The 20,628-nt window shown below is 31.2% G+C and overlaps 1 protein-coding gene across 2 annotated transcripts in view; it reads left to right on the top strand.

Moving 5' to 3' along the window:
* Positions 1-20,628, top strand: part of LOC143247859 (fatty acid hydroxylase domain-containing protein 2-like) — a 42,548-nt gene that overhangs the window by 2,359 nt on the left and 19,561 nt on the right. The window contains exons 2-3 of one of the 2 annotated variants that reach the window (XM_076496409.1): positions 5,544-5,637; positions 18,771-18,922. In XM_076496409.1, the coding sequence (XP_076352524.1) occupies positions 5,544-5,637; positions 18,771-18,922 (246 nt within the window). Of the gene's footprint in view, positions 1-5,543; positions 5,638-16,446; positions 16,582-18,770; positions 18,923-20,628 lie in introns of those variants that run through there. The other variant, XM_076496411.1, reaches the window with a different exon arrangement.

Here is a 20,628-nt window from a genome sequence, read left to right as displayed (position 1 = left end):
GTATTTATTTTGGTAGCCGGAAATGCACATTAAACATTTCTCGGAACAGTTTAGACGATAAATAAAAATATTATTTGAGTCTGACCACATTCGCTCATGTGAAAATGTATCAAACAACGCGCCTAGTTGTGGCATGTTTCCGACGTGACGTCATCTCATTTTCGGATGTTTCCGACGTGACGTCACATCTTCTCGGATGTTGTAACAACTAACTCACGCAGCCCGAACATAAAACAGAATGAAACTTAGGTATTTTGTGTAAATTTAAAGCGTGCGGATGGGTGGGAAGGTGGCTAATATCTCTTTTAAATGTGATTCAACTCACATTTCCCTTTAGATTCGATTAACGTCAGATGTGAAAAGAGCAAATAAATAACCGTATTCCGTTAAATGAGCTAATACACATCGCTGGTGAAGCGAACTAGAAATCTATCATTTTCCTTGCTCTGATACAGCTGAAATGTGTCGTGTTATGATTATTTCCGTCATTGAGATACACACCTATGGCACAGTAGTATCGCATGATTAATTCAGCGATGATAGTTATGAGTGATAAAAACCTTTGAAAAGTGTTTTCCGAAGCCAAAGTTTTTAAACACTTTTATTAGTCTTGGTTTCTACTTCGTTAACTTTGTGTTTTGATTTTTTTTTACTGTTTTTAAACTGCCATTAACTCGAAAAATTCATTAATTTTTCTGGCTTAATTGTTTCTAAAAAGATATATACGTTCTGGAACATATATTTTGGGACTCAAACACAGGATATTACTAGCCCAAAACCTGGTCATGGGTGATATTAAGAATCTCCTTTCTATCTAGTTTGTAAGTTTAAAATTAGGAGTGGCTAGGTGGTGCTGATAACCGACTGAATGGCTATGAACGAAAATGGCAAAACAAACGATTAAAAATTATACAAAGCCAAGCTTATTTCAAGTTTGGGAGCTCCGTTTTGACTGAATAGTTAACTAAAACAAAAGGGCACAGTTCTTTTCTGTATGTAAAATCACCAGGCAACATCTTGAAACCAAGGGCAGCAGATCCGATGCGTAGGCCTGACGACTAAGGATTAGCAGTCCGTCTGCTCTATTATCAAGTGGGTCATGTACTGGCATGGGTGTTTCTTGTTCCGTCTGCTATCCGAATACGTGGAACAGAAACTTGTTACGTAATTAAAGAAGAATTCTGTCATAATATCTGCTATTACTTTGGCAAAGATTGAATTGTTTACAAAGTACTTTGTCTAGTTTAAACACTAAAATTTACAGGAGTGGGAAATTATAAATTATTTTTCTTGACTGTACACTAACAACATATTAAAATTTTTGAGATGTTAGTAAATTATTTTCTCAGCTATTGATGTTTACAGTGAGAACGAAACTAGGTCTAATTTGTTTACAGATTTGATTTTTTTTAAAAGCCCAGTGAGAATGTAACTAGGTCTAATTTGTTTACAGCTCTAATTTTAAAAAAGCCCAGTGAGAATGTAACTAGGTCTAATTTGTTTACAGCTCTAATTTTAAAAAAAGCCCAGTGAGAATGTAACTAGGTCTAATTTGTTTACAGCTCTGATTTTAAAAAAAGCCCAGTGAGAATGTAACTAGGTCTAATTTGTTTACAGCTCTAATTTTAAAAAAAGCCCAGTGAGAATGTAACTAGGTCTAATTTGTTCACAGGTTTGCTTTTTTAAAAAAAGGTCCAGTGAGAATGTAACTAGGTCTAATTTGTTTACAGATTTGATTTTTTAAAGAAAGCCCAGTGAGAATGTAACTAGGTCTAATTTGTTCACAGGTTTGCTTTTTTAAAAAAGGTCCAGTGAGAATGTAACTAGGTCTAATTTGTTTACAGATTTGATTTTTTAAAGAAAGCCCAGTGAGAATGTAACTAGGTCTAATTTGTTTACAGATTTGATTTAAAAAAAAGCCCAGTGAGAATGTAACTAGGTCTAATTTGTTTACAGATTTGATTTTTTAAAGAAAGCCCAGTGAGAATGTAACTAGGTCTAATTTGTTTACAGATTTGATTTAAAAAAAAAGCCCAGTGAGAATGTAACTAGGTCTAATTTGTTTACAGCTCTAATTTTAAAAAAAGGTCCAGTGAGAATGTAACTAGGTCTAATTTGTTTACAGATTTGATTTTTTAAAGAAAGCCCAGTGAGAATGTAACTAGGTCTAATTTGTTCACAGGTTTGCTTTTTTTAAAAAAAAAAAGCCAGTGAGAATGTAACTAGGTCTAATTTGTTTACAGATTTGATTTTTTAAAGAAAGCCCAGTGAGAATGTAACTAGGTCTAATTTGTTTACAGATTTGATTTTAAAAAAAGCCCAGTGAGAATGTAACTAGGTCTAATTTGTTCACAGGTTTGCTTTTTTAAAAAAAGCCCAGTGAGAATGTAACTAGGTCTAATTTGTTTACAGATTTGATTTTTTAAAGAAAGCCCAGTGAGAATGTAACTAGGTCTAATTTGTTTACAGATTTGATTTTAAAAAAAGCCCAGTGAGAATGTAACTAGGTCTAATTTGTTTACAGCTCTAATTTTAAAAAAAGCCCAGTGAGAATGTAACTAGGTCTAATTTGTTCAGAGGTTTGCTTTTTTGTTTAAAAAAAAAAAAGCCCAGTGAGAATGTCCAGTGAGAATGTAACTAGGTCTAATTTGTTCACAGATTTGATTTTTTAAAGAAAGCCCAGTGAGAATGTAACTAGGTCTAATTTGTTTACAGATTTGATTTTTTTAAAAAGGTTCAGTGAGAATGTAACTAGGTCTAATTTGACTTTGATTGTAGTCATTGTTTTGCACTATTGTTTTTGTTTATTTTTAATCTCGATGTTTAATATTTATATTAAACATTTTATTGAAACACCAATAATTTAAGACCACGAGTTAAAATTGATGAAATTAAAACTTGGTATACATTAGGAGACTAGCTAGTGGTATTTACCCCGAAGGTACTGAGCTTTATTTGTCTCGTGTTTCAATAAAATGTTTAACCTTAAAAATTAAAGATAATGTGATTCTGATTGTAATAATAAATCAGTGTTCCACTACATTTTTTATCAGAACCTTAGAATTTTTTAATAAATAATTTTGTTTGTTTGAAGTTAAGCACAAAGCTGCGTAATGGGCTATCTGTGCGATGCCCATCACGGATATCGAAATCCGGTTTCTAGCAGTGTAAGTCCGCAGACAAACTGTTGTGCCACTGGAGGCTCAATAAATAAAATATTATGTAATAGTGTTTCAGTACACTATGTCTGTGGTTGTACGGGTTACGTGGTGGATTAGTTATACAAGTAGAAAAGTGGGAGTGGTTTTAAACATCCATTTTACGTTCTAAGATCAGCGTATCAATTTTTATCCCAGGTTTTTTATATGAACATTTGAACTTGTTTCTCTACTTTATGACAGAGATACTTAGCCTACTTGTAACTGTCTCTAAATTATTAACTACTGACCAGAGGGATAACGATCAGTCAAAAACGCCCTACAGCCCGCTATCTGCGCTATCACTTATGAAATACACACAGAGCTCAAAGTGCAGAGAATTTTTTGCGGCATCGCACGGATTCGAACCTGGATCGATAGCCCTAAAGTCCAGAGCTCTACTGAAGGGCCAATCCCCGATATCCACGTATATCATGCTTCATACATGTTGTGCAAATATATCTCTGCAGGACTTTTTAACGATAACTTGTGCGAGATAAACTAGAAACTGCCATCTATTGGGGAATAAACAAATAACTTATAAAGTTCATTGTTTTATTATATAACTTTCAGTTGTTGTTTTTTAATTACTCCTGTTTGATAATTGACAAAGATCAAAATAATAACGTTTCGACAGACTTCGAGTAGTTAGTTGTACAAACATAACTACAGCTAAGCTTTACCTAAAATGTGTTAGTGATATGTCGACAGACTTCGAGTAGTTAGTTGTACAAACATAACTACAACTAAGCTTTACCTGAAATGTGTTAGTGATATGTCGACAGACTTCGAGTAGTTAGTTGTACAAACATAACTATAGCTAAGCTTTACCTGAAATGTGTTAGTGATATGTCGACAGACTTCGAGTAGTTAGTTGTACAAACATAACTATAGCTAAGCTTTACCTGAAATGTGTTAGTGATATGTCGACAGACTTCGAGTAGTTAGTTGTACAAACATAACTATAGCTAAGCTTAGTTGTACAAACATAACTACAGCTAAGCTTTACCTGAAATGTGTTAGTGATATGTCGACAGACTTCGAGTAGTTAGTTGTACAAACATAACTATAGCTAAGCTTTACCTGAAATGTGTTAGTGATATGTCGACAGACTTCGAGTAGTTAGTTGTACAAACATAACTATAGCTAAGCTTAGTTGTACAAACATAACTACAGCTAAGCTTTACCTGAAATGTGTTAGTGATATGTCGACAGACTTCGAGTAGTTAGTTGTACAAACATAACTATAGCTAAGCTTTACCTAAAATGTGTTAGTGATATGTCGACAGACTTCGAGTAGTTAGTTGTACAAACATAACTATAGCTAAGCTTAGTTGTACAAACATAACTACAGCTAAGCTTTACCTAAAATGTGTTAGTGATATGTCGACAGACTTCGAGTAGTTAGTTGTACAAACATAACTATAGCTAGGCTTTACCTAAAATGTGTTAGTGATATGTAAAAATAATATGTTATATCCATATCTATTGCAGTGGAACTGCTCATTATTTCAAATAAACAAACAAAAACTACATTTTTTACAAATTTCGCGCAAAACAATTCATAGACCCACTTGATTTTGGCTTAGTCTGAAAAGAAGACAGATAGTTAACACACGTACCGCCATCTCTAGGGCTATTCTGGTATGATGGAGTAATTAACTGTAATTATTATTCTTATATCACACCCAAGCTCCAAACTACAGGTTCTTTAGGGTAACACTAATAGTTTTACTCTTCAATCATTCAGTATTTGTCGGTAAAGAAACTTTGGATACTTTGGAACATTTTAAAATTATATATATTTATTTTGGACCAGGCCAGATCCGCATACTCTATTAAAAGTCTTATATGCAATTAATATGTTTCAATAATTGTTTTGCTGCTACGTCCGCTTTGTTTATATACAGTTTTCTTCAATATATTTAATATTGTTTAACATTTCAAATTTTCAACATTGTATTTTAAATTTAACAATCTGTTATGAGTAATTTCTAGGTGTTTAAATGTTATGAGTAATTTCTAGGTGTTTAAATGTTTTACTTTTTGTGTTTATTAATTTAGCTTTTTTAAATTTTTGAAATTATTTTTAATATCATTCTTTCGATAAAACAAAATAAATTTAATTTTACTTGGATTTAAATATACTCTCCAGAAATTACATCAAATCCACAAGAGCCGATTGTAAATTTTTAATTATAACTAGAATTAAAAAATTTGTAACCCACTATGTGTCATTATCAGTATATTAGACAATACAAATATAACCGTTGTTTCTTATTGGACATGGAATATTCTTTTTATAAATATTAAGTGATAAGTGTGTGTCTGTGTGTTTTCTTATAGCAAAGCTGCATCGGGTTATCTGCTGAGTCCACCGAAAGTAATAGAGGACAAAGTGCTATATCCAGGAGTACTTCTACCACCGAAGAAAGAAATTGTAAACTTATATTATTTAATCTGTTACTATTTAGCCTGATTTTAAAGAAATAATGTATTCATTTTACTATAATTAACATGCAATGTTTAGTCATCCTACCAAAGGGTATATTCTATACTATAATTAATACGTAATGTTTAGTCATCCTACCAAGGGGTATATTCTACATTATAATTAATACGTAATGTTTAGTCATCCTACCAAAGGGCATATTCTAGACTATAATTAATACGTAATGTTTAGTCATCCCACCAAAGGGTATATTATATACTATAATTAATATGTAATGTTTAGTCATCCTACCAAAGGGCATATTCTACATTATAATTAATACGTAATGTTTAGTCATCCTACCAAAGGGCATATTCTACACTATAATTAATACGTAATGTTTAGTCATTCCACCAAACGGTATATTCTACACTATAATTAATACGTAATGTTTAGTCATCTTACCAAAGGGTACATTCTATACTATAATTAATACGTAATGTTTAGTCATCCCACCAAAGGGCATATTCTACACTATAATTAATACGTAATGTTTAGTCATCCTACCAAAGGGCATATTCTACACTATAATTAATATGTAATGTTTAGTCATCCCACCAAAGGGCATATTCTAGACTATAATTAATACGTAATGTTTAGTCATCCTACCAAAGGGTATATTCTAGACTATAATTAATACGTAATGTTTAGTCATCCTACCAAAGGGTATATTCTGCACTATAATTAATATGTAATGTTTAGTCATCCTACCAAAGGGCATATTCTACACTATAATTAATACGTAATGTTTAGTCATTCCACCAAACGGTATATTCTGCACTATAATTAATACGTAATGTTTAGTCATCCTACCAAAGGGCATATTCTACACTATAATTAATACGTAATGTTTAGTCATCCCACCAAAGGGTATATTCTACACTATAATTAATATGTAATGTTTAGTCATCCTACCAAAGGGCATATTCTACACTATAATTAATACGTAATGTTTAGTCATCCTACCAAAGGGCATATTCTAGACTATAATTAATATGTAATGTTTAGTCATCCTACCAAAGGGCATATTCTAGACTATAATTAATACGTAATGTTTAGTCGTCCTACCATAGGGTATATTCTACACTATAATTAATATGTAATGTTTAGGCATCCTGCCAAAGGGCATATTCTAGACTATAATTAATATGTAATGTTTAGTCATCCTACCAAAGGGCATATTCTAGACTATAATTAATACGTAATGTTTAGTCGTCCTACCATTGGGTATATTCTACACTATAATTAATATGTAATGTTTAGTCATCCTACCAAAGGGTATATTCTACACTATAATTAATATGTAATGTTTAGTCATCTCACCAAAAGGTATATTCTAGACTATAATTAATACGTAATGTTTAGTCATCCTACCAAAGGGTATATTCTACACTATAATTAATATGTAATGTTTAGTCGTCCTACCATAGGGTATATTCTACACTATAATTAATATGTAATGTTTAGTCCTCCTACCAAAGGGCATATTCTAGACTATAATTAATATGTAATGTTTAGTCATCCTACCAAAGGGCATATTCTAGACTATAATTAATACGTAATGTTTAGTCGTCCCACCATAGGGTATATTCTACACTATAATTAATATGTAATGTTTAGTCATCCTACCAAAGGGTATATTCTACACTATAATTAATATGTAATGTTTAGTCATCCCACCAAAGGGCATATTCTAGACTATAATTAATACGTAATGTTTAGTCATCCCACCAAAGGGTATATTCTACACTATAATTAATATGTAATGTTTAGTCATCCTACCAAAGGGCATATTCTACACTATAATTAATACGTAATGTTTAGTCATCCTACCAAAGGGCATATTCTAGACTATAATTAATATGTAATGTTTAGTCATCCTACCAAAGGGCATATTCTAGACTATAATTAATACGTAATGTTTAGTCGTCCTACCATAGGGTATATTCTACACTATAATTAATATGTAATGTTTAGGCATCCTGCCAAAGGGCATATTCTAGACTATAATTAATATGTAATGTTTAGTCATCCTACCAAAGGGCATATTCTAGACTATAATTAATACGTAATGTTTAGTCGTCCCACCATTGGGTATATTCTACACTATAATTAATATGTAATGTTTAGTCATCCCACCAAAGGGTATATTCTACACTATAATTAATATGTAATGTTTAGTCATCCCACCAAAGGGTATATTCTAGACTATAATTAATACGTAATGTTTAGTCGTCCTACCATAGGGTATATTCTACACTATAATTAATATGTAATGTTTAGTCATCCTACCAAAGGGTATATTCTACACTATAATTAATATGTAATGTTTAGTCATCCCACCAAAGGGTATATTCTAGACTATAATTAATACGTAATGTTTAGTCATCCCACCAAAGGGTATATTCTACACTATAATTAATATGTAATGTTTAGTCATCCTACCAAAGGGTATATTCTACACTATAATTAATATGTAATGTTTAGTCATCCCACCAAAGGGCATATTCTAGACTATAATTAATACGTAATGTTTAGTCATCCCACCAAAGGGTATATTCTAGACTATAATTAATACGTAATGTTTAGTCGTCCTACCATAGGGTATATTCTACACTATAATTAATATGTAATGTTTAGTCATCCTACCAAAGGGCATATTCTAGACTATAATTAATATGTAATGTTTAGTCATCATACCAAAGGGCATATTCTAGACTATAATTAATACGTAATGTTTAGTCGTCCTACCATAGGGTATATTCTACACTATAATTAATATGTAATGTTTAGTCATCCTACCAAAGGGTATATTCTACACTATAATTAATATGTAATGTTTAGTCATCCCACCAAAGGGCATATTCTAGACTATAATTAATACGTAATGTTTAGTCATCCCACCAAAGGGTATATTCTAGACTATAATTAATACGTAATATTTAGTCATCCTACCAAAGGGCATATTCTACACTATAATTAATATGTAATGTTTAGTCATCCCACCAAAGGGCATATTCTAGACTATAATTAATACGTAATGTTTAGTCGTCCTACCATAGGGTATATTCTACACTATAATTAATATGTAATGTTTAGTCATCCTACCAAAGGGTATATTCTACACTATAATTAATATGTAATGTTTAGTCATCCCACCAAAGGGTATATTCTAGACTATAATTAATACGTAATGTTTAGTCATCCTACCAAAGGGTATATTCTGCACTATAATTAATATGTAATGTTTAGTCGTCCTACCATAGGGTATATTCTACACTATAAATAATATGTAATGTTTAGTCATCCTACCAAAGGGTATATTCTAGACTATAATTAATACGTAATGTTTAGTCATCCTACCAAATGGCATATTCTAGACTATAATTAATACGTAATGTTTAGTCATCCCACCAAAGGGTATATTCTAGACTATAATTAATATGTAATGTTTAGTCATCCTACCAAAGGGCATATTCTACACTATAATTAATACGTAATGTTTAGTCATCCTACCAAAGGGTATATTCTATACTATAATTAATACGTAATGTTTAGTCATCTTACCAAAGGGTACATTCTATACTATAATTAATACGTAATGTTTAGTCATCCTACCAAAGGGCATATTCTAGACTATAATTAATATGTAATGTTTAGTCATCCTACCAAAGGGCATATTCTAGACTATAATTAATACGTAATGTTTAGTCGTCCTACCATAGGGTATATTCTACACTATAATTAATATGTAATGTTTAGGCATCCTGCCAAAGGGCATATTCTAGACTATAATTAATATGTAATGTTTAGTCATCCTACCAAAGGGCATATTCTAGACTATAATTAATACGTAATGTTTAGTCGTCCTACCATTGGGTATATTCTACACTATAATTAATATGTAATGTTTAGTCATCCTACCAAAGGGTATATTCTACACTATAATTAATATGTAATGTTTAGTCATCTCACCAAAAGGTATATTCTAGACTATAATTAATACGTAATGTTTAGTCATCCTACCAAAGGGTATATTCTACACTATAATTAATATGTAATGTTTAGTCGTCCTACCATAGGGTATATTCTACACTATAATTAATATGTAATGTTTAGTCCTCCTACCAAAGGGCATATTCTAGACTATAATTAATATGTAATGTTTAGTCATCCCACCAAAGGGCATATTCTAGACTATAATTAATACGTAATGTTTAGTCGTCCTACCATAGGGTATATTCTACACTATAATTAATATGTAATGTTTAGTCATCCTACCAAAGGGTATATTCTACACTATAATTAATATGTAATGTTTAGTCATCCCACCAAAGGGCATATTCTAGACTATAATTAATACGTAATGTTTAGTCATCCCACCAAAGGGTATATTCTACACTATAATTAATATGTAATGTTTAGTCATCCCACCAAAGGGCATATTCTACACTATAATTAATACGTAATGTTTAGTCATCCTACCAAAGGGCATATTCTAGACTATAATTAATATGTAATGTTTAGTCATCCTACCAAAGGGCATATTCTAGACTATAATTAATACGTAATGTTTAGTCGTCCTACCATAGGGTATATTCTACACTATAATTAATATGTAATGTTTAGGCATCCTGCCAAAGGGCATATTCTAGACTATAATTAATATGTAATGTTTAGTCATCCCACCAAAGGGCATATTCTAGACTATAATTAATACGTAATGTTTAGTCGTCCTACCATTGGGTATATTCTACACTATAATTAATATGTAATGTTTAGTCATCCTACCAAAGGGTATATTCTACACTATAATTAATATGTAATGTTTAGTCATCCCACCAAAGGGTATATTCTAGACTATAATTAATACGTAATGTTTAGTCGTCCTACCATAGGGTATATTCTACACTATAATTAATATGTAATGTTTAGTCATCCTACCAAAGGGTATATTCTACACTATAATTAATATGTAATGTTTAGTCATCCCACCAAAGGGTATATTCTACACTATAATTAATATGTAATGTTTAGTCCTCCTACCAAAGGGCATATTCTAGACTATAATTAATATGTAATGTTTAGTCATCCTACCAAAGGGCATATTCTAGACTATAATTAATACGTAATGTTTAGTCGTCCTACCATAGGGTATATTCTACACTATAATTAATATGTAATGTTTAGTCATCCTACCAAAGGGTATATTCTACACTATAATTAATATGTAATGTTTAGTCATCCCACCAAAGGGCATATTCTAGACTATAATTAATACGTAATGTTTAGTCATCCCACCAAAGGGTATATTCTACACTATAATTAATATGTAATGTTTAGTCATCCTACCAAAGGGCATATTCTACACTATAATTAATACGTAATGTTTAGTCATCCTACCAAAGGGCATATTCTAGACTATAATTAATATGTAATGTTTAGTCATCCTACCAAAGGGCATATTCTAGACTATAATTAATACGTAATGTTTAGTCGTCCCACCATAGGGTATATTCTACACTATAATTAATATGTAATGTTTAGGCATCCTGCCAAAGGGCATATTCTAGACTATAATTAATATGTAATGTTTAGTCATCCTACCAAAGGGCATATTCTAGACTATAATTAATACGTAATGTTTAGTCGTCCTACCATTGGGTATATTCTACACTATAATTAATATGTAATGTTTAGTCATCCTACCAAAGGGTATATTCTACACTATAATTAATATGTAATGTTTAGTCATCCCACCAAAGGGTATATTCTAGACTATAATTAATACGTAATGTTTAGTCGTCCTACCATAGGGTATATTCTACACTATAATTAATATGTAATGTTTAGTCATCCCACCAAAGGGTATATTCTACACTATAATTAATATGTAATGTTTAGTCATCCCACCAAAGGGTATATTCTAGACTATAATTAATACGTAATGTTTAGTCATCCTACCAAAGGGTATATTCTACACTATAATTAATATGTAATGTTTAGTCATCCTACCAAAGGGTATATTCTACACTATAATTAATATGTAATGTTTAGTCATCCCACCAAAGGGCATATTCTAGACTATAATTAATACGTAATGTTTAGTCATCCCACCAAAGGGTATATTCTAGACTATAATTAATACGTAATGTTTAGTCGTCCTACCATAGGGTATATTCTACACTATAATTAATATGTAATGTTTAGTCATCCTACCAAAGGGCATATTCTAGACTATAATTAATATGTAATGTTTAGTCATCCTACCAAAGGGCATATTCTAGACTATAATTAATACGTAATGTTTAGTCGTCCTACCATAGGGTATATTCTACACTATAATTAATATGTAATGTTTAGTCATCCTACAAAAGGGTATATTCTACACTATAATTAATATGTAATGTTTAGTCATCCCACCAAAGGGCATATTCTAGACTATAATTAATACGTAATGTTTAGTCATCCCACCAAAGGGTATATTCTAGACTATAATTAATACGTAATATTTAGTCATCCTACCAAAGGGCATATTCTACACTATAATTAATATGTAATGTTTAGTCATCCTACCAAAGGGCATATTCTAGACTATAATTAATACGTAATGTTTAGTCGTCCTACCATAGGGTATATTCTACACTATAATTAATATGTAATGTTTAGTCATCCTACCAAAGGGTATATTCTACACTATAATTAATATGTAATGTTTAGTCATCCCACCAAAGGGTATATTCTAGACTATAATTAATACGTAATGTTTAGTCATCCTACCAAAGGGTATATTCTGCACTATAATTAATATGTAATGTTTAGTCGTCCTACCATAGGGTATATTCTACACTATAAATAATATGTAATGTTTAGTCATCCTACCAAAGGGTATATTCTAGACTATAATTAATACGTAATGTTTAGTCATCCTACCAAATGGCATATTCTAGACTATAATTAATACGTAATGTTTAGTCATCCCACCAAAGGGTATATTCTAGACTATAATTAATATGTAATGTTTAGTCATCCTACCAAAGGGCATATTCTACACTATAATTAATACGTAATGTTTAGTCATCCTACCAAAGGGTATATTCTATACTATAATTAATACGTAATGTTTAGTCATCTTACCAAAGGGTACATTCTATACTATAATTAATACGTAATGTTTAGTCATCCTACCAAAGGGCATATTCTAGACTATAATTAATATGTAATGTTTAGTCATCCTACCAAAGGGCATATTCTAGACTATAATTAATACGTAATGTTTAGTCGTCCTACCATAGGGTATATTCTACACTATAATTAATATGTAATGTTTAGGCATCCTGCCAAAGGGCATATTCTAGACTATAATTAATATGTAATGTTTAGTCATCCTACCAAAGGGCATATTCTAGACTATAATTAATACGTAATGTTTAGTCGTCCCACCATTGGGTATATTCTACACTATAATTAATATGTAATGTTTAGTCATCCTACCAAAGGGTATATTCTACACTATAATTAATATGTAATGTTTAGTCATCTCACCAAAAGGTATATTCTAGACTATAATTAATACGTAATGTTTAGTCATCCTACCAAAGGGTATATTCTACACTATAATTAATATGTAATGTTTAGTCGTCCTACCATAGGGTATATTCTACACTATAATTAATATGTAATGTTTAGTCCTCCTACCAAAGGGCATATTCTAGACTATAATTAATATGTAATGTTTAGTCATCCTACCAAAGGGCATATTCTAGACTATAATTAATACGTAATGTTTAGTCGTCCTACCATAGGGTATATTCTACACTATAATTAATATGTAATGTTTAGTCATCCTACCAAAGGGTATATTCTACACTATAATTAATATGTAATGTTTAGTCATCCCACCAAAGGGCATATTCTAGACTATAATTAATACGTAATGTTTAGTCATCCCACCAAAGGGTATATTCTACACTATAATTAATATGTAATGTTTAGTCATCCTACCAAAGGGCATATTCTACACTATAATTAATACGTAATGTTTAGTCATCCTACCAAAGGGCATATTCTAGACTATAATTAATATGTAATGTTTAGTCATCCCACCAAAGGGTATATTCTAGACTATAATTAATACGTAATGTTTAGTCGTCCCACCATAGGGTATATTCTACACTATAATTAATATGTAATGTTTAGGCATCCTGCCAAAGGGCATATTCTAGACTATAATTAATATGTAATGTTTAGTCATCCTACCAAAGGGCATATTCTAGACTATAATTAATACGTAATGTTTAGTCGTCCTACCATTGGGTATATTCTACACTATAATTAATATGTAATGTTTAGTCATCCTACCAAAGGGTATATTCTACACTATAATTAATATGTAATGTTTAGTCATCCCACCAAAGGGTATATTCTAGACTATAATTAATACGTAATGTTTAGTCGTCCTACCATAGGGTATATTCTACACTATAATTAATATGTAATGTTTAGTCATCCTACCAAAGGGTATATTCTACACTATAATTAATATGTAATGTTTAGTCATCCCACCAAAGGGTATATTCTAGACTATAATTAATACGTAATGTTTAGTCATCCTACCAAAGGGTATATTCTACACTATAATTAATATGTAATGTTTAGTCATCCTACCAAAGGGTATATTCTACACTATAATTAATATGTAATGTTTAGTCATCCCACCAAAGGGCATATTCTAGACTATAATTAATACGTAATGTTTAGTCATCCCACCAAAGGGTATATTCTAGACTATAATTAATACGTAATGTTTAGTCGTCCTACCATAGGGTATATTCTACACTATAATTAATATGTAATGTTTAGTCATCCTACCAAAGGGCATATTCTAGACTATAATTAATATGTAATGTTTAGTCATCCTACCAAAGGGCATATTCTAGACTATAATTAATACGTAATGTTTAGTCGTCCTACCATAGGGTATATTCTACACTATAATTAATATGTAATGTTTAGTCATCCTACCAAAGGGTATATTCTACACTATAATTAATATGTAATGTTTAGTCATCCCACCAAAGGGCATATTCTAGACTATAATTAATACGTAATGTTTAGTCATCCCACCAAAGGGTATATTCTAGACTATAATTAATACGTAATATTTAGTCATCCTACCAAAGGGCATATTCTACACTATAATTAATATGTAATGTTTAGTCATCCTACCAAAGGGCATATTCTAGACTATAATTAATAATGTAATGTTTAGTCGTCCTACCATAGGGTATATTCTACACTATAATTAATATGTAATGTTTAGTCATCCTACCAAAGGGTATATTCTACACTATAATTAATATGTAATGTTTAGTCATCCCACCAAAGGGTATATTCTAGACTATAATTAATACGTAATGTTTAGTCATCCTACCAAAGGGTATATTCTGCACTATAATTAATATGTAATGTTTAGTCGTCCTACCATAGGGTATATTCTACACTATAAATAATATGTAATGTTTAGTCATCCTACCAAAGGGTATATTCTAGACTATAATTAATACGTAATGTTTAGTCATCCTACCAAATGGCATATTCTAGACTATAATTAATACGTAATGTTTAGTCATCCCACCAAAGGGTATATTCTAGACTATAATTAATATGTAATGTTTAGTCATCTTACCAAAGGGCATATTCTACACTATAATTAATACGTAATGTTTAGTCATCCTACCAAAGGGTATATTCTATACTATAATTAATACGTAATGTTTAGTCATCTTACCAAAGGGTACATTCTATACTATAATTAATACGTAATGTTTAGTCATCCCACCAAAGGGCATATTCTACACTATAATTAATACGTAATGTTTAGTCATCCTACCAAAGGGCATATTCTACACTATAATTAATATGTAATGTTTAGTCATCCCACCAAAGGGCATATTCTAGACTATAATTAATACGTAATGTTTAGTCATCCTACCAAAGGGTATATTCTACACTATAATTAATACGTAATGTTTAATCATCCTACTATAAAACTAACCTCTTTCATTCTAGTTATACGTCCTGTAACACCAAACGTGCTCGCCCTTTCAGCCGTGGGGACATTATAATGTCACGGTCAATCCCAGTATTTGTTGGTAAAATAGTAACCCAAGAGTTGGCGGTGGGTGGTAATGGCTAGCTCTCTTTCCTCTAGTCTTACACTACTAAATTATTAACGGCTAGAGCAGATAGTTCTCAAGTAGCTTTGCACGAAATTCAAAAACAAACAAACAAATACTTTGTATTATATTTTTTTCTGATTAGTTAAATTTCTTTAAGAAATGAATAGTTGTACAAAATACTTGAAATATGACTTAAATAAATAAAATGTTATCTTGTTTTTATTTCAGAATATTTGTGCTGTTAAATTGGTTGAACTTTACAGCTAAATATAATTGTTTATAAATATCTTTAAAGAAAGTGTCGTAAAAACAAAACGTAAAAGATTGGCAAGTTTGATGTTGTTGTTGTGTTTTTAAATTATTTATAAAAGATTTGTAAATTTGTGAGTTTCGCACTTGGAACAGAAACTAATCAAACTAAGTTTGTAAAACCATTTCACTGAAAGTTGTCATAAATGTTATTAATGGTGATACTGTTAACATATTTTGTTGAGTGAATCGTCCAGCTCTCGTTGATGGATTTTTAAGAATAATGATGTAATTTCAAGAGAGATAATCTAACACCTACTTTGCGCATGCTCATGTTACTGTTGTTTTGGTTTTGTTTATGAGCTCTAAATCATTCCTTGAATAAAACGCTTATTAATTTGGTTTTTGTATGAAGAAGGCTGTTTGAGGAAGGTAACAAAGAAAACGTTTACAGTGTACATAGGTAACAAATTTCAGTTGTGTATTTTTAAAATTATTCAGGATACTGACTATTGGTAAGAACAATTTAAAGATGGAATTTAAACCAAAGACGTTTGTTTACTAACACAGTAACAGTGATTGTGTTGTTAGTAAGACGAAATCTTTAGAATAATAATTTTGTTTTCCGCTATTTTCTATACTCGGGTTATTTATGACTAGATTTGGATTTGGAACAAGTTTCTTAGTTGTGTAGTATAGTTGGATTACGCATAGAACGAAATGAAAACTGACAGAAGCACGTCAATGGTTGATGTTTTGGTAATGCTAATAGCAAACTGTATCTGCTTCAACGTTAGATGAGCGAATCAATCTTTTAATAACGTCCGTTGTCTCTAAGACGTACCTCACTCTCAACAGTGAAATGATATGCAATTTATTATTTTTAAAATCACTATCATATTTTACTGCATAATTCAGGATTCCCACTGGTACAGCGGCAAGTCTACGGATTTAGAATCCTAAAATAAGACCTACGATTCTCCCCGGTGGACTCAGCAGATAACCCGATGTGACTTTGTGATAAAAAAAACAAACAATACAAACATAGCATATTTATATTTTTATAACATATCTCAACTTTATTTTAACGTTTTTTAAGAAAATATTTTTAAAAAGTTTCATGATATATATATACTAATTTTACTGTATTCTGTAGGTATCATATGTTGTTCTTAGTGTTACTGTTGTTAGACTTAGATGAATAATCTGTTGTGGTCATATTAAGACTGAAAATAGTATAGGTATTAAATTTTAAGTTATGAAAATGTGTATTTTAGGTTTGAACCTGGGCTTACATTTAAAGTGTACGAAGTGTAATATTGGTTGTATGTAATTGCTGGAACTTTCAGTGAAAGACTATCATTTGTTTAAGTCTGTAAAAGTTAATTAATTCTACTAACTTCTTTATTGTACTTTGTAAATAAGTTAATGTATAATTTTATTTATAAATATTACCTTTCTGCAAAATATAAAGCAGTTTAAGGCTCGTATGTTAATGTATTCTCTGGTGATAAAACTTACTTTAGGAAGAACTGTGTAATATTTATACCTTTCTGTATTATGTTTTATTAATATAAATGGAGATTGATGTCTGAAATAAACTGACGTTACTGTGGGTTTTTAATTCTGTAAGCTTGTTATTGTCACAAGGGTAAAATTTATAGATAATGTTGAATATTTTACACTTCAGATTAAAGTATTTTGTTTGAAACTATTGAGTGAGTTTGCACGTCATATTGTAATCTGATATTTAGTTCTCTACTAATGAGTACATATGAATAATTAATTTAAATATAGCTGGTTTCATTTAGTAACCTAAATATATGCTGCTTATAGCCAGTAAATAGGATTATGTGTTTCATTGTATTAGTTCACAGATGTAAAGTAAGATTATCTTTTTGGTTGTTTTTATGAACAAAATGTTCAGTTCTGTTTTAGTTGAACCCAGATCCTCCAGTTCATAAACTTTAGTTTGTCATTACAAGTGTTCCTGCTTAAAGAATAAATTTATGCTGAAATTAGTTTAAACTATCAGTTAAACACGAAACATTTAGGTTACATTTCATTCTCAAATCAAGAATACTAATTGACCAATTCAGTAATTGTACAGTAGTAAGTTCAATGTGGCTTTGCTATAACAAAATACACATGTTCACACTAAGTGTAAACCACACTTTTGGTGGATCGTTTAGTCCAGAAACTGAAGATTCTGTACTAGTTACGTAACCAACCTGAAACAGTTTATCTTATTGTCTCTAGTTCTGTATTCCTACAGAATTCTATACAACTGTTACCATTTTGCTGTATGTCTACAGAATTCTATACAACTGTTACCATTTTGCTGTATGTCTCAGCATATTCAGCAGCTTACCATTCTGATAGTTGTAGTGTTCTGCATGTAATAAGTCATTAGACATTCAGTTCAACACTAATCTTTTCATGTCTTCCCAAAATACACAGATCACATCAACAACTTCATGCTTGTCAGAAGTGTGAAGAAAAACGTAGTAGTGAGCTTCATTTGTAGAAAATGTTTATTTGTTTACTTGTTATCAAAATATTATGTTGATACTGCTTTTTATGTTAACAAATTAGTGACTTGGAAGTTTTTCTGTATACCAAGTAAAACAATATCCTTTAATATATTTTCAGACAGTAATGGAAGCCATTTGTCACTCTCCTCATAAAGTAGATGAAGAGCCGCAGAGTCGCAAAGCTCAGCTTGTTTCATCAGTAAAAAGTGGTCTGTTTATCCTTGGAACAGCACTAGTTGTATTTGTTGCCTTCCGTAATACACTAACTTGGTGAGTCTTAGTTTAAATGACTTTCACTTTTAAGGTTACACAGTGTGCTGGACTTTGAACGTATGGCTTTCTCCAACCAAGTGTTGAAACAAAATATGTTTATATGTACATATTAATTAATAAATATGATTGAATATGGCACAAGGTATGTACACAAAATATTTCTTAATACATACATCATGTGCCTCATGTTTTTTCTAGATCAAAAGCTGTGATGTTGTTTCCCAGAGAGAACAATAACATAAGTAGGAAATAAAAACAAAATATTCAGAAGGTCCAGCACTTCTGTATGTATAGTGGTTATTGTAAAGTCTGTATATTCAGAAGGTCCAGCACTTCTGTATGTACAGTGGTTATTGTAAAGTCTGTATATTCAGAAGGTCCAGCACTTCTGTATGTACAGTGGTTATTTTAAAGTCTGTATATTCAGAAGGTCCAGCACTTCTGTATGTACAGTGGTTATTGTAAAGTCTGTATATTCAGAAGGTCCAGCACTTCTGTATGTACAGTGGTTATTGTAAACTCTGTATATTCAGAAGGTCCAGCACTTCTGTATGTATAGTGGTTATTGTAAACTCTGTATATTCAGAAGGTCCAGCACTTCTGTATGTACAGTGGTTATTGTAAAGTCTGTATATTCAGAAGGTCCAGCACTTCTGTATGTACAGTGGTTATTGTAAAGTCTGTATATTCAGAAGGTCCAGCACTTCTGTATGTACAGTGGTTATTGTAAAGTCTGTATATTCAGAAGGTCCAGCACTTCTGTATGTACAGTGGTTATTGTAAACTCTGTATATTCAGAAGGTCCAGCACTTCTGTATGTACAGTGGTTATTGTAAACTCTGTATATTCAGAAGGTCCAGCACTTCTGTATGAACAGTGATTATTGTAGTCTGTATATTCAGAAGGTCCAGCACTTCTGTATGTATAGTGGTTATTGTAAAGTCTGTATATTCAGAAGGTCCAGCACTTCTGTATGTACAGTGGTTATTCTAAAGTCTGTATATTCAGAAGGTCCAGCACTTCTGTATGAACAGTGATTATTGTAGTCTGTATATTCAGAAGGTCCAGCACTTCTGTATGTATAGTGGTTATTGTAAAGTCTGTATATTCAGAAGGTCCAGCACTTCTGTATGTACAGTGGTTATTCTAAAGTCTGTATATTCAGAAGGTCCAGCACATCTGTATGTACAGTGCTTTATGTAAAGTCCGTATATTCAGGTCCAGCACGTCTGTATGTACAGTTGTTATTGTAAAGTCTGTATATTTAGAAGGTCCAGCACTTCTGTATGTATAGTGGTTATTGTAAAGTCTGTATATTCAGAAGGTCCAGAACTTCTGTATGTACAGTGGTTATTGTAAAGTCTGTATATTCAGAAGGTCCAGCACTTCTGTATGTACAGTGCTTTATGTAAAGTCTGTATATTCAGGTCTAGCACTTCTGTATCTACAGTGGTTATTGTAAAGTCTGTATATTCAGAAGGTCCAGCACTTCTGTATGAACAGTGATTATTGTAGTCTGTATATTCAGAAGGTCCAGCACTTCTGTATGTACAGTGCTTTATGTAAAGTCCGTATATTCAGGTCTAGCACTTCTGTATCTACAGTGGTTATTGTAAAGTCTGTATATTCAGAAGGTACAGCACTTCTGTATGTACAGTTGTTATTGTAAAGTCTGTATATTTAGAAGGTCTAGCACTTCTGTA

The sequence above is a fragment of the Tachypleus tridentatus genome, chromosome 3 (assembly GCF_004210375.1).
Source record: "Tachypleus tridentatus isolate NWPU-2018 chromosome 3, ASM421037v1, whole genome shotgun sequence".
Taxonomy (NCBI): domain Eukaryota; kingdom Metazoa; phylum Arthropoda; class Merostomata; order Xiphosura; family Limulidae; genus Tachypleus; species Tachypleus tridentatus.
Note: the sequence above shows the minus strand (reverse complement) of the source record. Positions and strands in the feature narration are given on the sequence as shown.